At 32.5% G+C, this 22,722-nt stretch overlaps 3 protein-coding genes and 1 long non-coding RNA gene across 8 annotated transcripts; 2 read left to right on the top strand and 2 right to left on the bottom strand.

The window, feature by feature from the left end:
* Positions 1–6,250: 6,250 nt before the first annotated feature.
* LOC140181332 (uncharacterized) lies at positions 6,251–6,800 on the bottom strand. Its single transcript, XM_072224871.1, has 2 exons — positions 6,701–6,800; positions 6,251–6,543 (listed from the first exon to the last, which is right to left on the bottom strand). The coding sequence occupies exons 1-2, from the start codon at positions 6,798–6,800 to the stop codon at positions 6,251–6,253; spliced, it is 393 nt and encodes a 130-aa protein (XP_072080972.1).
* Positions 6,801–7,176: 376 nt separating this feature from the next.
* Positions 7,177–8,984, top strand: LOC112772996 (uncharacterized). Of its 4 annotated transcripts, none has more exons than XR_011876355.1 (5): positions 7,177–7,711; positions 8,042–8,152; positions 8,248–8,366; positions 8,500–8,603; positions 8,676–8,984. XR_011876355.1 is itself a non-coding variant. In XM_025818033.3 (4 exons), exons 1-4 carry the CDS (start codon positions 7,616–7,618, stop codon positions 8,519–8,521), a joined length of 348 nt encoding a protein of 115 aa, XP_025673818.1. In that variant the 5' UTR covers positions 7,177–7,615; the 3' UTR covers positions 8,522–8,768. The 4 variants fall into 4 exon arrangements, 2 of the variants coding, with proteins under 2 accessions (XP_025673818.1, XP_072081612.1); XR_011876356.1 differs by having other exon boundaries at positions 7,253–7,711; positions 8,320–8,366; XM_025818033.3 differs by having other exon boundaries at positions 8,500–8,768.
* Positions 8,985–9,995: 1,011 nt separating this feature from the next.
* On the bottom strand, positions 9,996–11,683 carry LOC140181563 (uncharacterized). The gene is made up of 2 exons (XR_011876354.1): positions 11,136–11,683; positions 9,996–10,473 (listed from the first exon to the last, which is right to left on the bottom strand). It is a non-coding gene; the product is annotated as an uncharacterized lncRNA (long non-coding RNA).
* Positions 11,684–15,513: 3,830 nt separating this feature from the next.
* On the top strand, positions 15,514–21,507 carry LOC112771843 (sodium/calcium exchanger NCL1). Of its 2 annotated transcripts, XM_072226059.1 has the most exons (10): positions 15,827–15,996; positions 16,135–17,166; positions 17,635–17,832; positions 18,540–18,724; positions 18,829–18,974; positions 19,246–19,507; positions 19,709–19,860; positions 20,023–20,275; positions 20,638–20,919; positions 21,153–21,507. In XM_072226059.1, exons 2-10 carry the CDS (start codon positions 16,710–16,712, stop codon positions 21,399–21,401), a joined length of 2,184 nt encoding a protein of 727 aa, XP_072082160.1. In that variant the 5' UTR covers positions 15,827–15,996; positions 16,135–16,709; the 3' UTR covers positions 21,402–21,507. The 2 variants fall into 2 exon arrangements, with proteins under 2 accessions (XP_025672448.1, XP_072082160.1); XM_025816663.3 differs by having other exon boundaries at positions 15,514–17,166.
* Positions 21,508–22,722: the final 1,215 nt, after the last annotated feature.

Here is a 22,722-nt window from a genome sequence, read left to right as displayed (position 1 = left end):
TACGGTTACCAACACTCCCTCTCTTCCCTCTATTAACTTCTCCACAACTCCTCGGTTTCCTCCATCATCTTTACTGCTTCTCTTCCCTCAAAAGCCTGAAACTAACCAAATAAGGAAGAAAACCATTGCTAAAAGGCCTCCTCATGAAAAAGTTTACAAGCTTCCCACAAAACCTTCAACTCGCTCCCAAGACCAAACCTTCACTCCCTCTCCTTCTCCTCCTACCTCACCTCCTCGGACTGATCCTATGGCATGCACTAAAAACCCATCTAGGGTTCCATCTTCAGCCAAGCCAACTCCTCCTCAAAAGGAACCTCCTTCAAGGCCTGGATCATCAAAGCCGAGTTCTTCAAAAGGGAAAAGACCAGCAGCGCCTGAACCTACCTCTGAGCCCCATCAACCCAAGTCGAGGTCTGTTCCATTACGTTCTCAGTGAGGTAAAACTCGAGCTCCTCTTAAATCTGTTAGAGAACCTGACATTGATCATTTTTCTCATAAATCCCACTTCATGACATCACACTCCAACTATAATCCTTTTAGATTTAGGTCTGCTATAAACAATGACTTTTATGAAGGCGTTATTAGGTACCGTATCCTATGCCCCTCTTTTCTTGCTGATTTACCAACTTTGAAAAAGAAAGGCTTTCCTTTTGTTGAAAATTTAGAATTTCTGGACTGGAATCATCTTTTGGTCAAAGAGTTTTATGCCAACATGACATATCACGAAGGCACTATTCACTCATATGTAAAGGGTCGAGACATAGTTGTGAACAATGAAACTATCAGTGATTCATTGAAGTATACTGATGTTGGGCCTTGTGCTTATGTTTTAGTTAAGTGGGATGAAGGAGTTGGTGTTTCTTACAATGATGCTTTGGCTAATATTTGTGAACATGTCTCCTTGATTGATGGCATTACACCTACTCACAAAGCCCTAGGATATGAACATGCTCTGTTGCACAGAATCGTCAACCACATCATACTTCCTCAAAGTGGTTCATATCAAAGGGATTCCTACACTGACACTCTTGTTTTATATGCCCTTCTCACCAAAACAGAAATTTTATTAGCATATTTGATGGTTAGATACATGTTTGACTCTGTTAGGAGTGAAAAAGACAAAGCACTTCCTTATGGCATGTTTCTAACTTGCATATTTGAGCATTTTGGTGTTGAATTAACCAATGAGGATTATGAAAATAGACATTCATATCTAAAGGGAGGTGGTGCAGTGAAACAGCAAAAAAGACCTACTCGATCTGAGAGGGTTCTAGATGATGATGATGAAGAGTTCATTCCTGATGAATCTCCTCCTCCTTCCACAGAGGGTACTTCCATCTCTACTGGCCAAAAATCTGCTCTGCTGAATGTGGTCAAGGATGTTGTTCAGGAGTTTGTCTCCCAATCTAATCACATGATTGCCATGAGCAAGGAGCAAAGAAAGCTAGCCAGCAAACATGAGAATTTCCTCCAACAATCAAGGGATAGAGTGGCTATGTTTATGAAGTTCATTGACAATCTTAACCAAGATAAAGATCCTGCCACTGATGTTGAAGAGGAAGCTGATTCGGAGGGAAATAGTTTGGATGCCTAGGATTGTTTCATGAAGCTGCTTCTGTCTGCTCTTGTTTTGTCTCATAAAAACTGCTTCTTTTATTTCTCTTGAACTACTTTTTTGTTGTCTTGGATTACTATAATAACTCTGAGTACTTCTGCACTTTTGTTAATTTAGTTCGTACTTTGAACTGTGCTCTAAATTTTTCCTGCAGGATTTAAAGTGATATTTTTGTTAATCTTGCTTATTATCCGCCCTTGATGACAAAAAGGGGGAGTAATAGGATTTAAAGTGCTGAATTGTTACTGTATTGAATTTTGTGATCTTAATTGTGAATTTTTGATTGATGCGGCTGATAGTTTTGAACATACAAATTTTGATTTGCAACTGAGCCGCTGCAGGAAATGTAGTGGCATGCCTATTGGAACATGCTTTTATATGTTGTTGGTTTGCCCTTGATTAATCTTTGGTTGACATGATACGTTCTGAGTTGGGCTGATTTGGTGGTGTTGTTTGCTTAAACTCCTTTAGTCAAGATAAATGTGCGTAGCTATTTATTGTGTTCTCTATAAGTACAATGTAAAACAGGAACAAAGAGGAGAGCATAAATCTAGGGGGAGCTACTCTTGAAAAAGAAAGGGGGAGCAACACTAAAGCAAGAAACATCAATCAAAGGGAAATTTTCTAACTTTACTAAAATACAATTCTTTTTGGTTATTGCTTAATTATGTTTGTCATCAAGGGGGAGATTGTTGAGTTAAGAAATTAACTAAATTAATTAATGATGACATTATTTTTAGATAAAATAAATAATTAGTGTTGATTATTAATAATTGTATGTTGCTAATTATTTATTAAATATTACAGGCCAAAATTCAATTTAGCAGCCCAAATAGAATGGAAAATGAAACAAGGCTGATGGGTTAATAACATAAACGAAGCCCAAAAGGAAACAAAGCTGAGAAATCAAAACGGGCCAAGCAAATCATAACCCGATCCAAGCCTGATTTGATTTCAGCAAGCAAACCCCTCTCATTTGCTTTACCAAAAGCAACGTTCACTTTTGTGCCTTGGTCAGAAATCAGAAAAAGTGAGAGAGAGAGCTTCTTCCCTAAACTGATCACCAAAGAAGCAAGAAAGAGAGAGAGATTAAGCTTGAAAGGCAGATGTCAAATCAGCAAGATCAAACCAAATCAAGCTTAAGAAAAGATTAAAGGTAACCCATTTTCTTTTGCATGCATCAGATCTTCCTCTCTTCATCTTCAACATTCTGCCTATCCATTCTGAGATACATGAAAAAGATGTTGTTTGTTCTTCTCTGCTGTAAATCCACGGTCTCAAATGTATCTTGGGGACCAAGTTGGTTTTCAAGGGCTGAGATCTGGTTTACCATTGAAAGATCCTTTTGTGTTTGCTGTCTTGAGGCTTTCGGTCAACCAAGGGAAGTTAGAAGCAAAGTTTCTACTATGAGGATTAATGAGAAAAAGTGAGTTTGTGGGTTGGTGAAGCACAGTGCTCAAGGAGTTGACCTAAGAAGAAGAAACCAGCAACATGCAAGGAGATAAAAGAGGTTTGCTGTTCATTCAGAAGCCAAGGAGAGATAACCAGGGTATTGAGGTTTTGTTCTGTAAAGAGCTCTTTGAAGAAGTTCATCTAACTGGACAGTGTTTCCTAGTTAAAGGAGCATTCCGCCAGTATGAAGGACTGAATCAGAGGCTATCAAACCTGGTTTATCACATAGCAAAGAGGCTGTTGATGAAGTCAATATCCTTCATATTTTACAGATTGTAATGTGTTTTTCAATGTTTATCTTTCTGTAATTTCTTGAGTGAAAAGGCATATTGAGAGAGCTCAAGTAAAAGCCATGAGTGGAAAGAGGCTGAGTGATACACTAGAGAGAAAAGCCTAGAGTTGTTTTTAGATTTCTTTAGGTATGTCTATGTCTTGTATCTTGTACCTGTGAGGTATCCCTTTCTTAGTTGGGTTATCACTAAGAGTGAAGAGTTAGGTATTAGCATAACCAATGTCAAGTTAGGTTAGAACTTGAGTGTGAAAGGATTGTGTCAATCCTGTGGAATTGGTGTATGTAATACTTTTAACTATAGTGGAAATTCCTCCAATGTTGTGGATGAGATTGGATGTAGGTTGCATAGCACAAGGCAACCAAACTAGGATACATGCTGGTGTTAGCTTCTCTCTTCTCTGCAATGTTCTGTTTTCTGATATTCATGAGACAAAAATAAATTGTCTCACAAATTTCTGCTACTGAGTTCAAATAGAATCAGAATTCAAAGTTTGCTTTAAAGGGTCATTTCAGTAACTTAAAAGAAAAGCATAGATTCAAGCCCCCTTCTCTAAGCCTACTACAACCTTCAAAGTATACTGGGTGTTGCTGCTTACCTTTTTCTGTTATCATGACAGAACTAATAGCATGATTAGTAACAGATAAATATAGATAGAGAGATTTACCATTCTTTGGTTTTTGGAGTATTAGTGGTGAAGATAATATAGCCTTAAGTTCGGTGAATGCCTGTTCAAATTCTTCAGACCATATGAACTCCTTTTGCTTTGTTAATGTTTTAAAGAAATAGGGTGAATGGTCTGCGATCCGAGGTAAGAAATGCGATAGTGCTACTAAACGGCCAGTAAGTTGTTGGAAGTCTTTGACTGACTTGGGGCTCCTCATTTCCAATATAGCCTGGCATTTTTCCGAATTGGCTTTTATAACTCGACAGGTTAGCATGAAACCGAGAAACTTTCCTCCGTGAACTCCAAAAGCACACTTTTCCGAGTTTAGTTTCATGTTATATAATTAGAGTTATTGGAAAATTTTCTTTAGATTGTTGATGTGATTGCCATTGGACGTGGTATTTGCTACCATATCGTCTACATATACTTCTATATTTTGTCTGATTTGGTTGGAAAAATTTTTTTCCATTAGCCTTTGATAGGTTGCACCTGAATTTTTGAGTCTGAACGGTATAACTTTATAACAAAAGTTACCATGGTCAGTAATAAAAGCGGTCTTATCCTGGTCGATCGAATACATAAGTATTTAGTTATAGCCAGAATAAGCATCTATAAAACTTAAAAATTGAAAACCAGATGAGCTATCAACTAATTTATCAATACAAGGGAGAGGATATGTGTCTTTTGGACATGCCTTGTTGAGATCGGTGTAGTTTACGCACATCCTCTACTTACCATTGTGCTTCTTAACCATGTTAGCTAACCAGCTTGTGAATCTGAGCTCCTTTATGAATCCAACAGTAGATAGTTTTTAGGGTTCTTCTAAGGAAGCTTCCCTCTTGTTTGTATTGAGGTGGCGTTTCTTCTAAGCTATAGGTCGGATTGCTGGGTTGATGGTGAGTCTATGATAGATGACATTTGGGTTGATGCCTGGCATGTTTCCTGGCATCCAGGCAAATAGGTCGATGTTTTGCTGTAGTACTGTAATAAGGTTTTCTCTTTCTTGACCTTGTAAGGCATCTCCAACATAAGTGTGCTTGTCTTCATCTGTTGTTAATTTTATTTTTGTTAGGGTGTCTGTAGGCATAGGTCGGTCTTGATAGTTAGTCCGAGGATCCAGGTCTACCAAGGCAGGTAGGTCTTCTGAGTTGTAGACTGCTTGTACATATTGTTGGTTGGTTTGTTTTGAAATATTTGCTTTAAGACTTGCGTTATAGCACTGTCTGGCCTCCTTTTGATTGGCATGGGTGGTGATAATTTTATTGTCCTGTGAAAAAAATTTAACACACAAATGTAAAGTAAAAACAATAGCATGGAAAGCATTTAAAGAATGTCTGCCAAGAATGATGTTATATGGGCTTTTGCAATCCACAACCAAGTATTGAATATCTAGAGTTTTGCAATCAGGAAAATTGCCTAATGTTATTTGTAAACATATGTAACCTCGGATTGGAATGCGCTCACCTAAGAAACCTACTAGTACCCCTGTAGATGGTTGGAGAGCTTTGTCATTTAGGTTCATTTTTTGGTATGTGGAGTAAAACAGCACATCGATGCTGTTGCCTGGGTCCATGAGAACTTTTTTTACCAATGGCTTGCCGACTTACAATGATATAACTACAGGGTCATCCAGATATATGTGTGGTGTAGATTGGTTCAGAATCGGTGACTGACATTATGGTCCTATAGGTCCTTTTCCTGCCTGAATTGCTACATCCGCCACCTGCGAAACCACCAGAAATGCAGTTAATAATTCTGTGAGGTGGATTAGGGTTATCCTTTACCTTCTTCCCTTTATCTCTGTGATTGTCGGTTGGTTTGGAATGGTGGCCGAGGTCTTCCGTATTTCGTTGTTGTCCTCGGCTGTTGACAAATTTGTCTAACAGGCCCTGCCGGGCTAACTTTTCAAGTAGGTCTTTTGCTATAACACAGTCATCCATGATGTATCCATATTTTTTATGAAAAGTGAAATACTTAGACTTGTCTATATATCGTTGGTCCTGATATGTACTTGCTTTGTTTGGTGGTTTGATCAGCTTTGAGTGTAGAATGTCTTTGATGGTGTCCTCCCTTTGGTGTTGAGAGGGATGTACGCATCAAATTTTGGTGTTAGTTTGAAGGACTTTTTATCGGTCTTATTATTTGGTACTTGTTCCACTTTTCCTCATCTCTGTTAGGGTTAGGCCGCTCTACTTTCCGGATTTATCGGAGCTCCTCAATGTCAATCTAGCTTGTCGCCTTTTCTCGGAACTCAGCTAGCGTCTTTGATTTTGTCACGACTATGGTCATTTGGAATATTCCAGGGCAGAGTCCACTTTTCAAGGTCTGCAAGTGGACTTCCAGGTTGAGGTTGGGTATCTCCATGGTTGCTTTGGAGAACCTTGTTATATAGTCTTTGAGGCTTTCGTGTTGTCCTTGTTTTATAGTACTGAGATAATCCGAATCGTGCACATAGATTTTTAGTGCAGCGAAGTTGTTGACGAAGAGGTCAGTCAACTCGTCAAAACTTGATACAGAACCTACAGGCAAATTAGAAAACCAAATAAAGGTAACACCATCTAAAAAGGTAGGAAATATTCGAAGAGTATTGGATCGGATGCACCATTCAGAAAACATAATCGTGTAAAACTTGGTGACACGTATGTTGGGATCACCTATTCCTTAGTAAGGTTTTACTGTCGTCGGTAGGGTGAAATTTTTGGGCATCTAGAAGTCCATGATATCTTTTGAAAAATGATTGGTCCTTTTCACTGTCGCCTTCGTAGAAAGTTGACATTATAGGCTTGGCTTTCGATGTGTGCTCATCTTGATCATCTTTGTTCTCAGTATTTTTGTGTTCCTTCCTTTACTTTGGCTGTTTTGTTTTTGACATAATAGGTCAGCCATTTTTTGGTTCTCTACTCACAGGGATTCGTTGATGGCCACTGAAATATGATTTGGCCACGCTTTTTTTCTACGCTTGAAAAGCATGGCCATAGAGAAAAATCGGCACGCTTTTATGAGGGTGGCCAATAATTTGTGATTTGGCCACGCTTTTTTTGTCACGCTTGAAAAGCATGGCCATAGAGAGAAACCGGTACGCTTGAAAAGCGTGACTAAATAATCTTCCAATGGTCACCTTTTTAAAGTGTGCCCATATCCTGTGTTTATTTGCGCACCCTAAAAAACGTACCCATAGAGTTCCCTCCTCCCAAAATTTAGTTTCCACCATTTTTACACACTTCACTTTTTTTTCTAAGTGTTAACTTATAAACCTAGACTAGAAGTGATAACATTAACAACATACACTACACTTTGTTTCAAAAATCATTTAACCCTAGCTCACCGTCACTCACCCTTCACATCTCTGCAACCCTAACACAGCCATAACTCCCTCTCCCAACAACGCCGCTGTCTCCCTCTCTCAACCCGTCACAACCCCTCCCTCCAACCCGTCGCAGCACCTACGTCCACCCCTCCCTCCTCGCTCATGCCCCACGCCACCGTCTCCCTCTCTCACATGCGTCGCGCCAACCGTCAGCACCACTCGTCAGCGCAACTCATTAGTGCCACTCGTCAGTGCCAACCTTCATTCTGCTAGTGCCGACGTCTATGGTGTTTATTCATGATTCGGCGGCAGGATCTAGAAGGAAACGATCGGTGGCATCTCCATCGAGCTCGGCACCGGATGCTTCGCTGGTGGCGGCGGTAAAGATTCGATTCCTGGTTTAGGGTTTTAACTTGATTTTCTATTTTCTTTATTTGTCTAAACTTCTAATTATTTGACTTTTTCTCATTTTGCTAAGCTTTAAATTATTTAATTTTTTGTTATGATTTTTTATTTATTTTTTCTGATTTTTTTTAGAGGATTTGTTTCTGTTTTGATTGTTTTTAGGATTTTTGGTTATGATGATTTCTTGTTGGTTCTGATTATTTGTTCTGATTATTTCTTGTTGGATCGTTTTCTGCTTTTGTATTTTCTATCTTATTAATAATCTTGTGTTGTCATCTCAAGTTGTGCTTTATTGTTCGTTTCAGGGTATTCTGGATGATATATTGAAATCCCTTGGTGACAACAAGAAGTACATGAGAGAATGTGCACTCAATACTTTGGATTTGTGGCTTGCTGCTGTTCATCTTGATAAAATGGTATGTTTCAATCTTTGCTGTTGCTGTTGAAACTAATACTCCTGCTGCTGCTACTCCTGCTCCTTCTGATGCATCTGCTCCTGTTTCTTCTAAAGTTTCTACTTATGTTTCTGCTGTTGCTTCTACTGCTACTTCTGCTGTACCTTTTGTGGTTTCTTCTCCAACAGGAGAAGTGGATTTGGAGGATGATAATATTGTTTATTTCATCAGAAAGGTGTGTATTTTGATGAACTCTTTTTAAGTTATTTGTTAGCACATACCTTTGGCATAGATTGAGAGTTGGTAATTTGTTAGTAGCATGTGTTTGTACATTAAACTTCCGTTTCTAATTTTGGTTGTTGCTACAGAAACTTCAAGTTTGGTGTATAGGCAACAAAATGGGAACTGGGAACTAGGAAAGATACAGTCAACTTCAGAAGAGGAAGCATGCGTTTCGCTTTCAAATGGAAATGTAAAATTCTAAGCATTTTTGTCATTTCGGAATAAAGTTTTCAGGGTAACATGTTTGTGGTTGTTACTGCAGGTTATGAAAGTGTCCAAATTAGCACTCCTACCAGCTAATCCCGACATTTTAGAGGGTGTGGATGATCTTATACAGCTTAGTTACTTAAATGAACCATCAGTTCTTTACAATCTTAGATCAAGAAAACTCTAAATTTAAAATATAATAATAAATATGTCATGTGATAGAAAAATAATAAACTAAAAAGAAATATATATATTATTGCTATATAGGGAGCCGATACATAAAGATATGTTATCGTAATAAAATATCACACTATGAATAATTATATTTGTCAAGTAAATTTATTTATACTCTATATTTATTATATTATTTTATGTAAAATTAAAAACTACTCTTCTAATTTAATTTAATTTGTTTTTGACATTGTCTAAAATTGAATTGGGATTATGTCTAAAGTCTTAACACAGTAAACGGGATATAATTAATATCTAATATTTTAATAATTAAATACCTAAAATAAGTTAATAAATAACAATAATTAATACCTAAAATATCATATATATATATATATATATATATATTTGATATTGTCCAAAATTAAATTGAAATTATGTTCAAAGTCTTAATACTATAATTGAGGTATAATTAATACCTAAAATAAGTTAATTAAATAACAACAATTAATACCTAAAATATTGAAAATGAATCTTTTAATAAATGTGAGAAATAAAAATAAAAAAATTAATAAATAATATTAGTATTTAAATGAAAGAATTGATAAAAAAATAATAATTATAAGTAAAAATAGTATTTTTATTTTGAAAAAAAAAACACATGAGAAATTGTTTAATAATCCGTGCCATGTATATGATAATAAATTGTTTAATAATTCGTACTATGCATGTGATAAGATTGAAATTATAATTTTAAATTATTTTATTAAAATACATTTGAATTGTAGTAATTTAATTAATAAAAAAGTAACATGTTATGCGTTCATTTTTTCTTAATCTAGTGTTATGTGTATCAACCAAGGTTTTGAAAACCGGACCGGTCATCAAACCGCTTTAATCACTGGTTCACTGGTTCATTGGTCTAACCGGTCCAACCAATGGTTCAACCGGAAAAACCGTTTTAGAATAAAAGAACAAACAAAGCTCAGTAACAAATTGGAAACTTATCAAGCCTTGTGAAGAAAATGTAACAATAACAAAGCCTTAACTCAAAAGAACAACCACAGCAAGTGACTTGGAAACTTATTGTTACTCATTCAACATTATCACATATTCTCACACACACAAACAAAGCCTTAACTCAAAGAACAACCACAGCAAGTGACTTGGAAAGAAAATGTAAACACCAAAACAATCACAAGCATACAGAATATCTGAATATTATTATAGCAAACATAATAATAAAATAGCTCTTCTAATGCGTCTTCGAAAATATCCCAAATCAAGAAAACTACATAATCTGATCCACTTGATTCAAAAAGCTACAGATATTAGAAAAATTAAGAATCAACTAAGAGAAAAAGAAAATGAAGGCCTGGTTGATTTGATTCAATTGCCTGGGATGAAGAATCAAACAGGGCTGAGAAGCTGAGAGTTTAAATGTTAAACCTCAATATTCAAATAACATGACTCCATTATTGTTATTATTACACCCTTCTAATGTCACAAACTCTATATATTATAGTCCGTTGACACTTGTGTATTCACAACTTGGCCTCATCATTCTGATTCATACCTTAAGTAGAAGAAAAAGTCCCAATCAGCTTTCGTTACAATTTTATCCAGAGAGTTGGGGTTTTGGTTCGGAGTTCATGCCAATGATAATGATGAGAGGGATGAATCTGTGAATTAGTAACATAGGCAGTGCAAATTTTTACAAAGTTCATCACAATGAGTAACAATAACAAAAAGCACTGAAGGAACACTCAGTAATATAGGCAGTGCAAATTTTAACAAAGCTCATCACAATGATTAACAACAACAAAAAGCATTGAAAGAACAGTGAATCAGTAACATAGGCAGTGCAAATTTAAAATTTATCATCAAATACAATCAGTGAGCAAAGCCAATCAGTCAAGCACTGACTGAGCATTCTGTTCTGATTCTGTGACTGGGAAGCAACAAATTCAGCAACAAGCAACAAATTTAACAAATCCTAGTAAAGTCCTGATTTACAGCAAAAAGGCAAATTTATTGATTACCAATTCAGCAACATGCAGAAATACAGGGAGAAGGGAAATCTGGAAAAGATAGAACACTAAACCAAAACATTAACCAATAATCACAAAACACTAAACCTTCACCCAGCAATTACAAACAAAGCCAGCAATTACAAACATTAGCACATTATAAAATATTCCAAAACACTAAACCTTCCCCCAGCAAAACCAGCAACTACAAACAAAGCCATCAGTAAATTTGAACAAAACCATAATCAGAATTCAGAAAAATCAATGTCTAATCTTATTATTTATAAGCATATTCAAAAAGGACGGATACTCACAAATTTAGCATGATTTTGAAGTAGAATAAGGATGAGGGCAGATGAAATCAGTGGTAACATGATGGGAAGGCACGACAGAGGCAGCAACACTGGCGGCCGTCTTCGAGCTCAAACACGGCGGAAGCAGCAAAGGCTTCACCCTTCGCGCGCCTCCTCCCACGACCTCCACCCTTTCTTTCCCCTTCGCAGTGCGACACGACGGCAGAGGAGAGTGGAGCATATGCGACGCGACGGCAGAGACGAGCTGTGACGACGCTGAAACAGTAGGGACAACGGTTGGACCAGATTCCACGGCGGCGGTGACACAGCTTGAAGAGGAGAGTGATGGAGGCTACGGTTTGAGCAGACGAAGACCAGCAAGGCAGCGAATGACGGCGAGCTCGAGGAAGACGCACCGATTTCCGAATGAGGGAGAAGCGCGGACGATCGGACAAAAACACGGTGGTGCTTGAGAGCAACAAACGGCGGGGCTGAGCCCTGTGGCGGTGGGGGATCTAGGGTTGTGTTTTGGGGAGAAAGATTGAAGAATGGCTCGAGGGGTAGATGCTAAGGAGACTTGGCCATTTCATTTTCTATCAGAACGAAAAAACGGCGCCGTTTTTCAAAACCGGCCGGGTCCCGGTTCGGTCTGACCGACCGGTTCTCGGCCGGTTCAGCGGTTTGAAAGCGGTTTTAATTCTGGCGGTTTTTGATATTGAACCAAACCGTCAAAGGCACCGGTTCGCGGTTAAACCGGTCGGACCGGCCGGTCCGGTCCGGTTTTCAGAACCTTGGTATCAACTCTAATATAGCTATTAAACGTTTGTGTTAATCTACTCTTTTTTCTAAATTTATGATTTAAAATAATAATTATAAATATTAATAATTAAACAAATTATTATATTATAATTATTTACGTTTTGTTTCCAAAATAAAAAATATACCATTTCTTTTTTATTTAATGATTTTTTTATTTATATACCAGTATATATTGATCGATTAGTCAATAATTTTTTTATTCGTAGGATATATTTATTTATTTTGTTTAAATAATTTTAAATATTTTCTTATTTAAGTAACATATATATTAAGTCACATATATTAATTATTTTTTAATTTTTCGATTATAAATATTTCTTTTAGCCTACAATCATTCAATGATTTTATTATTCCATTAATACCATCATACGTGTAATAATATTTATAAATCATACTAATTTTCATATTTATTTATATGTATATATATCAATTGTTTAGTTAATAATAAAAATTTTTAGAATATATTTATTTTGTTAAATAATTCTAAATACTTGTTTATTTAGTTTATATATATATATATATATATATATATATATATATTGTATATAAATATATTTAAATCATATATATTAATTATTTTCTGATCATGATTATTTTTGTTTTGAGCCTACAATCATTCGATAATTTTTTTGTTCTTTATTATTAATATCATCGTATGTGTAATTTTCATAAATTATAATAATTTTTTTATTTATCTATACATAAATATTAATTTTGTTAAATAATTCTAAATATTTGTTTATATATATATATTAATTGTACATATAAAAATTTAAGTCACATATATTAATTATTTTTTGTTATGATTATATATATATATATATATATATATATATATATATGATTATTTTTCATTCTACAATCGAATAATAATTTTTTATTTTTTATATCCATGCATATTTTTCAATCTCTTTTCATATGCATGATTAACAATTTTTTTTAAATGGTGATATTTTAATTTTTTTTTCTTTCACGTATTTTTATATATTAGCAAGAAAGCAAAATCACTTGTGACTCTTTTTTCTTTTTCACGCCTTAATCTTAATTAATCAATTTTGTGTCCACACAATATAATTAAATTTTAATCATTCTAATCTATTGATGAATTATATTTCTCTTAATAATTATATTACTAATCTGAAATACAAAAAAAATGTGATACATATATCCAAAAAAAAAAACAAACTTAAAAATAAAAAAAGAAAAAAATTTCATATTAAAAAGTTTAAAAATAACATATCCAAAAAGAATAGTCATAATATAAATTGAGACAACAATTTAAATTTCTCTAAAACTAATTTAATCAAATACCAATATTAGAATTAAATTATTTAAATAATATTTAATCTATTCTAATCCTTAGATACATATAGATTAGAGTCATTCTCATAGCAACCAACCAAAATAACATCATAAGATCGAACACTTAGAATTCGTATAAATTCAGACTATCTTCTTGTTAAAATTACCAAACTAAATTGACTTTTATTCTCCTCAATGACATTGCATTAATGCACTAGAAGGCCAGTAGTTTCTGAAAAAAATCACAATATGTTATAAAATTATTTTTAATACAAAAAGTTTAAGAGAAGAAAATTTAAATATAGTACCAATCTTTGAATTGCATCTTCAAGGTTGACACGAATTTTTCAAAACTGAACGTAAATTGAGAAAATTCAATCTCATTATATGCTCCACTTTGAATATTTTCGGACAAACATAGAAAACGTGGAGGGGATGTGACTTGAACTTGACCTACAAAGCTCATTGGAAACAATTGCCCAATCAAAAAAAAATAACAGATTAAAAAAAAAGAATACTTTGACTCTTAGATTTAGACTCACTAACCACAAAGAAACACTATATATAGTCATTAGTTGTATAAAAATAATTATAGAAATTAATTATTGCAATATCAATTTACCATTATGAACGTTAGTATCATATTTATGGCAATTAGAATTATAAATTTATGTTTAATTTTTTTATATAATTATACATTATTCATTAAATGCTAATGGTAATATAATTCTAATAAAAATATTTTTAAAATAAATTTAGAACAGAGAATAGTACTTTTATTTTGAAAAGAAAATAAATTCATGAGAAATTGACACCTTACTTTCATTAGTTGGAGGAAAATCCAATTTTAGTATATTAAGTAGATTATTTTATATAATTATAATAAAGATATTTTTTAAAAAATATTTTTAGAAGAGAGAATAGTGCTTTCAATACATGAAAAAAGTACTTTCTAAAAATAAAGATATTTTTCTTAAATTAGTATAATTATGCATTATTACTTAAATGCTAATTATAGTATAATTATAATGAAGATATTTTTATAAAATAAATTTAGAAGAGAAAATAGTGTATTCATTTTGGCGGAAAAATGGATTTATGAGGAATCGACACCTCACTTCCATTAGTTAGGGGAAAACTCAATTTTAGTATATTAAGTAGATAGATAAGTAGATAAGTAGATATATAATGCTTTTTTTAATTTTGACCACAAACTACACAATAAAAAATTAAAATTCTAGAATAAAAAGAACGAAAAAAAATAAAAAGAATGAAATTGATGCATTGATAGGATAATGAGAGCTGAAATAGAATGAATTGAATAGATTGATCAAAGAAGGGAAGATAAGAGAAGAAATGATACGTGCTTTAAATGTTCGTGATACAAAGAGTTTAAATATTATTTAGAAGTTGCTAGTTTATATGTTTAGAATATTTAATTTAATTTGATATATTTTGATTTTGTTTATTTAGTTACTAAATTGTATTTTATGTTTGTGGGCTTAGAGTTTTCTTTGTTTTAACTTAATAAGAGGTTATAAATACCTCATAAACTATTGTAGTCGTCATATAGAGTGATTAGAGGAGTGACAAAGTATTTTTTTTTTGGGTTTCGTGATAAAACGATAGTGTAAACAAGTGAGATTGAGTGACTCCTTCTCTTGTTACATCGAGGAATTTGATAGAAAGTTAAGTGAGTCCATTTGATTCAATTTTCAAACTATGGTGTGGACAAGTTAGATTGTGGAGTCTCTTTCTTATTTCATCAAAAAATTAGATAGAAAATAGAGTAATTATCTTTATATTCAATTTCAAGTTATTCTTTTTGTTTTTATTTTCAATTATATTTGGATAGAAAAGTGACGAGAGATTTTATCAGAGATACAATCACAGAAAATACAATGAAGTAAGCTGGTTTTTTTTATCGGTGAAAGAGATGACTTGGTAGTACATTTTGTTTTGGCACGTGAATGGTTTGTTAGGTAGATGATATGTATTGTATTTGTATACGTATGAGGATATAAATTTTTTTTAATGGCTAATTTTAGTGTATAAATAATATTTTTGTAAATAGAGATATATAGGATACATAAATAGATATTAAGTTCACCGGCCACAGTGTATTTTTCTTGTTTCTTAAGTTCCAAATTCCATTGGTTGATGTAATTTGGTGCATCTCTATTCCTTTCAGATACTTTTTTGTTAGCACAAATTAGCACCACTCATATCATGTTTGTGAGATTCACACGAAATTTTAAATTAAGCATATAGCTTAATATTTTATATATTTTTATTGTTTCCCTTAATTTTTCATGCATCATTGCATATTTTGTTTGTTTTATTTGTTTTCAAGAACTGGACGACAAATATATGACTATGATCTATGGAGTGAGATACATAATAAGACACTGCTTTAATATAACTTCTTTGGGGATAGAGACATCAAGAGGACCTTACTCCATTGGATCATAATTACTCTGAGGATAAGGTAGGAGAGGTTCTTATTATTTTCACCTACTAGCTATAATATATTTTTTTTTTGGTGTCTAATTTTGTTGTCTTTACTAGCTATAAATGTTCATAACAACCTTGCATTCTTGTATTTCAATTTTATTTTTTATATTTCAAAAGGCTAAAATATTTTATATTTTTAAGTGTAAATTAATTTTTTTTCTTTCTATCTTTTCGTTTTATATTTCTGTCTTAGAAAGAGAATTTATAAACGCAATATAAAAGAAGAATTAGCATCAGCCCCTAAAATGTATGATATTCACATCTTACATCCCTCATCAACTCCTAATTATTTTCACCATGAACTGTGTATAGAAAACTTTCCAAATTAATCTGATGTTACATTAAAAGATATGTGATGAAATTTTTTTTTTTTGGTTTGCACCAGGCCAAAAACCCAATGACTAATCCCTGAGTACTGCAGAGGTAGAAAGTGGGCTATCCTCTCAAACAACCAAGTTCTTTTCCCATCCTCCGGAAGAGATGGTTAAAGGACAGAGACCCTCATCCATCTGTGTTAATTTGAATTTTGATTTTCTACTATACTTTTCAATTTGATAGGCTAAGGACTAATTTGTTGTAGATCAAAATTCCATTTGAAAATTTGTTACTAGCCAATGAGTTATTGCATACGTAAGGTAGAATACTAACTTCCAATAATGAGTTGATTGCTGGAGCAGTTCAAGTGGGTTATCCGTCATGAATAATTTGTTAGATTTACATTTGCATTATTGAGCGTCTATGGACCAGGTTGTATTTTCTTTTTCTTTTTCTTTTATTGTGCAATTGTTACTGATCTAAATTAAGCAAACGTTACTTTCAGAAAAATATTTTGAATTAATAATACTTTATATAGCAGCGGTTCCTAATTTTCGAATTGAAATATATACATGAAGTCTTGGCTTTAATTTGCTTGGATACTTTTCTCTCTTGTTTGTCACCACTCCATACAGCACCTGAAAAATGAAGAGCATTCTTTCTAATAAACCATGCTTCACTCTTCTTGTTCTTATTATTTTCGTTGTAGTAGCAATTCATCATGTTGAATGCCGCATTCTCCACACATACACTAGTCCTTATGATGAGTTATTAGTCTCTGATGGAGTTGATAATAATGTTGTTCAACCTCAAAACACTTACCTACCCCTTAATAATGAAAGACAAGACGTTTTTGTTGTTGATAAGTCTTCTTCTTCTTCTGGTGGAAAGTATTGCAAACAAATGTATGGGTTCTTGCCGTGTTCCAACAACATTTTTGGCCACTTGTTCCTGATATTGGTGTATGAGTACTTGTTGTTCCATGGTGAATCATACTTGGCTGCTGGTGGTGAACAAATCTTCAAGATTCTTGGACCTGGTGTCTTTGGTGCTAGTGCCTTTGACATTCTTGGTGCTCTTCCTGAGTCTTTAATTCTAGTTGGTATGCAACATCATTACTCTAGAATCATCAAAACCTCTTTTAGTTTCATGATTTTCTCCATCTTTTCTTCTTAGTTACTCAATAACATCTTTTTTTAGTTGCTTGAAAGCCATTTTTTATGGTCAATATCAACTAATATTCTTAAAATTATTTAGTGTGTCTTAAATTTTAGATCCGAAATCATAAATTCTTAATTTTAGATCTTAAAAAAAATTAGCTAACATTGATTAATATTGACTATTTGATCCTTGGTTCCTTCTATTTTTTCTTAAAGAAATTTTAAAATTGACTAAAGAATTTGTTGTATACTTGTATAATAGTTGGTTAAGCAACCAATTGGAATAGTTAATTTTGTTATTCTCATATATAGCACATACTATATGTTTATAAGTTTATTTATATGTTCTATCTTAATTAGTCTTAGCTAATCTTTTCTTTTTCTTTTTTTTTTTTCCTTCTTTGTGGAAGTGACTGGACTTTCAAGTGATAAGGAGAGTGCACAAGAGTATGCTTCAACTGGAGTTGGTTTATTGGCTGGTTCTTCTATCTTGCTTCTCACTGTTGTGTGGGGAACCTGTGTCATCATTGGCAAGCAAAAGTTGAAACTTGACTCTGATTCTGATGCTACAAACTCATCATGTGGAGGGATAAAAGAATCACTTACATGTATATATATATATATATATATGCATAATCTTATTAGTTCTTTCCACTGAGCATTTTAGCCCATACCTTTTTCCCATGATTATTTTTTGTGGAAATATTAGCCCATACCCCATATATTATTGGATGATAATTGATGTTTCCAGCATATAAAACGTGAATCGATGTGATATATGTACTTAAAAAAAATATTATTTTATTTCAATAATTTGAAATTGTTAGATAACTTTTATATGTCCATTAAAATAGTCAAATATTTACATAGAAGACTTTCATACGAAATGTTTTATATTTTTTATTTTAAAAAAAGTTGTTTGTATATATTTAAAACTTTTTCAAATATTTCTCAAAAATACTATTTGTATATTAAAATCAGTTATTATATATTTATGTACAAATATATATATAATTTAATTCATTTTTAATATATATTTTGTATAATTGTATTCTAATATATATTCTAGTGTAATAATTAATTTAATGATTTTATTGGTTGATTTTAGTATACATCTATCATGCTTGTACAATTCTTTCCATTTTTTTTTTCTCATTTTACCATCGATAATGAATGAGGCTTAGTGTAATAGTGTCTTCACTAGCATTCAATTAACTTAACTCATTTATAGGTTTTCTCTTTTTTATTTTTTAGTTTTTATTTTTTATTTTTTGAATGTTAAACTTAGGTGTTGCTTATTCACTTTCATTTATAGGTTATGGAATTACCATGGATGTGGACACAAGAAAGATGGCAAGAAACATGGTTTTCTCAGTGACACCACTGATTATAATGCAGATTACCAATTTGTTCCCAAACTCTTCCACACTGCGCAATGTGACATTAATGATTGCTTTTATTGTAGCTCTCATTTTCCTCATCTCATACTTCATTTACCAGGTTTAATTTCTCATCCAACAATTTCTATTAGTATTTCTAGTTGAACCTTATTAAAGACTCATCACTTTATCTTAACTAAATTTATTTAACTTTATTGTATGCAGGTATTCAAACCTCAGATAGAGAAAACAAGACTAGAGTATATAAAACATGATGATTTGATATTAAGAATATTGCAACGTGTTGAAAAGCAAACTCTGCAAAAGATTCTGGCTGAGGATGGCACTCCTAATGTTAATGCCATAAGTGGGTGAGTTAGATTTAATAGAAAGATTAATTTAAAGAATTATTTGAATTTAATTTCTATACACTGTCGCATCCAATTGTTGTCACAAAAAATACAATGCAGTACACTACCCTCTTAGGATAGTAAGTGTCGAGATTGTTTTTATCTTGGGACTTAACTTGATTAAATGTACCAGTGCATAGAAATTAAACTCAAAATACTTTAAATTCATAACTTATTTTTTCATGTGTCAAAATTGTTGTTCTACACAAACTTTAACACTTTGATTGTGCAGGCTATATCAAGAAATTAGTCAACATGAGGGCAAGGATTTATCAGCATCAGAAGTAAAAGAGTTACTACTCAAGAACAAATTATCAGACACAAACATCAAAGAGGAACAGATAGCAGACATGTTGAAGATTTTTGACAAAAATGGTGACCAAATTATAACCAAGGAAGAATTTGTTAGTGGCTTGACAGAATACATTAACCAAACAAAACATGCTTTGGATAGACAATACCTCCCAAAAGAATCACTCAACAAAGTGTATCAGGTAACATAATGCCACACATCAATGATAACTTCATCATACTACAACCTACTCTCACATGATATGGTATCATAATTTTTATGATAAAAATAGACCTATGCATAATTCATGCATAAGAAGAGGACATGCTATTGCTAGATATATAACCATTTATACGTTTTTACCTAACGGTTAAGCTTTTAAGAGAGATAATTTCTTGAACAGACATTTATCAAGCCATGGATTGAACATGTGAGGAAAGAAAGAGAATTGAAGGGACATCTTGTATCTCAAGTCTTGAAGCATGTCCAGAGTGAGGATGTGGTTGGCAGGCTCCTTAATGATGATGGCACAGCTGATAAAGCCGCCATTAGAAGGTCAATTACTATTCTCTCCCTCATTTTTATCTGCCAATAACATTCTTTCATACATATGCTGCATGAACAGTATAGATAGTAAATATTACAATCTCCAGAATCTAACTAAATGAGGTTATTACATCATGATTTTGAGTAACCAATGTTATGCAACTTCGACAGGCTATTTGAGGAAGTTGATGTCAATGGAGATAACCATGTTTCAAGATCTGAGCTAGAAAGAATAGTGAAGGATATCCATTTTAGTAAGGCTGTCGATGCGGAGGAGGCACTCTCGAAACTTGTTCAAGATCTTGATGTCAATAGAGACAATGAAATCAGTGAGAAAGAATTTGTTGATGGTTTCACAAAATGGATAAACTCAAATTCCAGCCAAGCTGCTAATTCAAAATCTTCATCTCATGGAACTCATCAAGTATTTTCCCTATTCCTTTTTGCTCAAACAACACCATTTTTTTTTTTTACTTTTGTCCCTCTGTTCTATAATATTTATCACTTTCGAAATTCCACCATTGAATTTAGAATTTAATTTTGATGTACTGTTAGTATAAATAGTATTATATATACATTCAATTACGTAATGCTTTGTCAGCAAAAATAACTACCTTTAACGTTGACCGCCTGAGTGGTCATTGAAAAGAACAGATATAATTGGATGACTTTGTAAAATGTTTTATACTATTATACATCAAAATTAAACTCTTCAATTTAACCAGAAACAAATTGAAAACTTGGTACATTCATAACTTAATAACAATCTAATATTTTGTGGTTTAGACATGGGAAGATGTTGAGAAGGTGATGGAACAAAACCAAAGCAAAGGAGCATCTGCATGGTTGGAGGCTATAGGATATGTGGTGTTGGGAATTACCATGTTGTCCCTTCTTGCAGAGCCACTCATAGCAAGTGTCCAGAACTTCTCTGAAGAAGCAGGACTTTCTTCTTTTTCCATCTCATTTATCTTGGTACCTCTGGCCACAAATTTCAGAGAAGCAACTGCAGCAATCAAAGAAGCTAGTCACAAGAAGAGCAGCAACACTTCTCAAACAATATATGAGGTTAGCAATCTTCCTATTAAGTCATGTCACCATAGTATCCTTCACTTTCTGTGACATGTTTTCTACTCCAGAATCATCATAGCTCTTAACATCTGATATAAACATACCAGTATCTGAAGTTCATTTGAAAACAAGTATTGAGCTAATTAAACAACCAAGCATTGTAAATAGAGATCAATCTATATTTTTAAGTACTAGATACTTATATTAGAAATTTGGGTGAATGGATGCAGATATATGGAGCAGTGTTCATGAACAACATTCTTGGATTTGTGGTGATATCTATTCTGATATATGTGAGGGACATAACTTGGGAATTCTCAGCAGATGTTCTTGTTGTGGCCATTGTTTGTGCTGTCATGGGGATTGCTGCTAGTTTCCGCACCACTTTCCCTCTTTGGACATCAATCCCTGCATACCTCTTATACCTCATCTCATTGCTCTTTGTTTTTGTTCTCAAAGATATCTTCAACTATGTTTAGTGAATGAACTATTAGAATCTAGAGAGTGAGACCAACTAAACTAACTGACTATGGTTTTGTGAGCAAGTATTATTAAGTGGAATGAATTGTCAAATGTATCACACAATGCATGTTAGACTCGTTTATCATATATATATATATATATATATATATATATATATATTAAATTTGAGATTAAAGTAGCTTTATATTAAGGCTACTGAAATGAGGTGGTAACAGAGTCGGACACGTATTGGCATTGTTGTTGCAGGACACAAACTGTGGAGTAACAGTGGTGGAAGGAATTGCGTTGAAAATATTAAGTAGTTGTTAATAGTTTAATGAAAATAATTTTTTTGTTGGTTTTTGTTGTCATTGGATATGGATATGCTATTTTTATTTTGTAGTTGGACCAAATTATTTAAAAGGTAAACCATTGATAAAAAATTATTTTAGACTATAATAATAATAATAATAATAATAATAATAATAATAATTGGATATGGCATGATATTTGTCATTTGAAGCATGTAGTAGTTATATGTAGTTTTGTACATGAAAATCAAATAGGACCACGATAATGCTATCATAGTAATAATGAATTAAAATTATAAATCGCAGTAAAATAATAATAATAATAATAATAATAATAATAATAATAATAATAATAATAATAATAATAATAATAAAATCTTAAATCCTTCTATTATTTTATTCTTTTTTACAAATTTATTAAACCTTAAAACACAATTTTCTAATTAAAAAATTATCTTTATTATAAAAAATAAATCACATAATTTAAACATATATATGAAAGTGTAAAATAAAACAAAGAAAATTAATAAGAAAATAATAAACAAATTAAAAAAAATGTGTTCGAAAAATTATAAACCCTAGTTACTAAATCCTAAACCTTAAATTCTTGACAACAAACTCTAAACATTAACCCCCAATCCAAAATCTCCAAATCCTAACTCAAATCTTATACCATAAACCCTAAACTACAAATTTAAATAAAAAACACTAAATAAATAACCTTTAACCATAAATGTTAACTCATAAATCCTAAATCATAAATCACACTTTCTATTCTATCAACAATAAACACTAATTTCTTAACTCTAAACCCTAAATAATATCATACATAGTAAAATATTAATAAAGGTATTTTGTATCACTTTTTTAATTAAAAATACTAAAACCTTAACATTTATTGTATATAATCCTTTAAATTAAAAAGTTTCTACTAAAAGCTAATATTTCAAAATGTGAAATCTAATATTGTAAAACGAGTTTCTAATTTTTATGTGAGGATAATTTTGTTTCAAAGGATTTATTAAAT

This window comes from Arachis hypogaea, chromosome 18 (genome assembly GCF_003086295.3).
Source record: "Arachis hypogaea cultivar Tifrunner chromosome 18, arahy.Tifrunner.gnm2.J5K5, whole genome shotgun sequence".
NCBI lineage: Eukaryota > Viridiplantae > Streptophyta > Magnoliopsida > Fabales > Fabaceae > Arachis > Arachis hypogaea.
Note: the sequence above shows the minus strand (reverse complement) of the source record. Positions and strands in the feature narration are given on the sequence as shown.

Excerpts from the sequence above, each read along its gene's own strand:
- LOC140181332 (XM_072224871.1), bottom strand. The coding sequence starts at position 6,800 with ATGTCAACTTTCTACGAAGGCGACAGTGAAAAGGACCAATCATTTTTC. Across the intron at positions 6,544-6,700 it reads ATTTCACCCTACCGACGACA|GTTCTGTATCAAGTTTTGAC; the intron begins GTAAAACCTTAC and ends ATTTGCCTGTAG.
- LOC112771843 (XM_025816663.3), top strand. The coding sequence starts at position 16,710 with ATGAAGAGCATTCTTTCTAATAAACCATGCTTCACTCTTCTTGTTCTT. Across the intron at positions 18,975-19,245 it reads AATGTTAATGCCATAAGTGG|GCTATATCAAGAAATTAGTC; the intron begins GTGAGTTAGATT and ends TTGATTGTGCAG. Across the intron at positions 20,920-21,152 it reads CTTCTCAAACAATATATGAG|ATATATGGAGCAGTGTTCAT; the intron begins GTTAGCAATCTT and ends GAATGGATGCAG.
- LOC112772996 (XM_025818033.3), top strand. The coding sequence starts at position 7,616 with ATGGTGTTTATTCATGATTCGGCGGCAGGATCTAGAAGGAAACGATCG. Across the intron at positions 7,712-8,041 it reads ATGCTTCGCTGGTGGCGGCG|GGTATTCTGGATGATATATT; the intron begins GTAAAGATTCGA and ends TGTTCGTTTCAG. Across the intron at positions 8,153-8,247 it reads CTGTTCATCTTGATAAAATG|TTTCTACTTATGTTTCTGCT; the intron begins GTATGTTTCAAT and ends TTTCTTCTAAAG.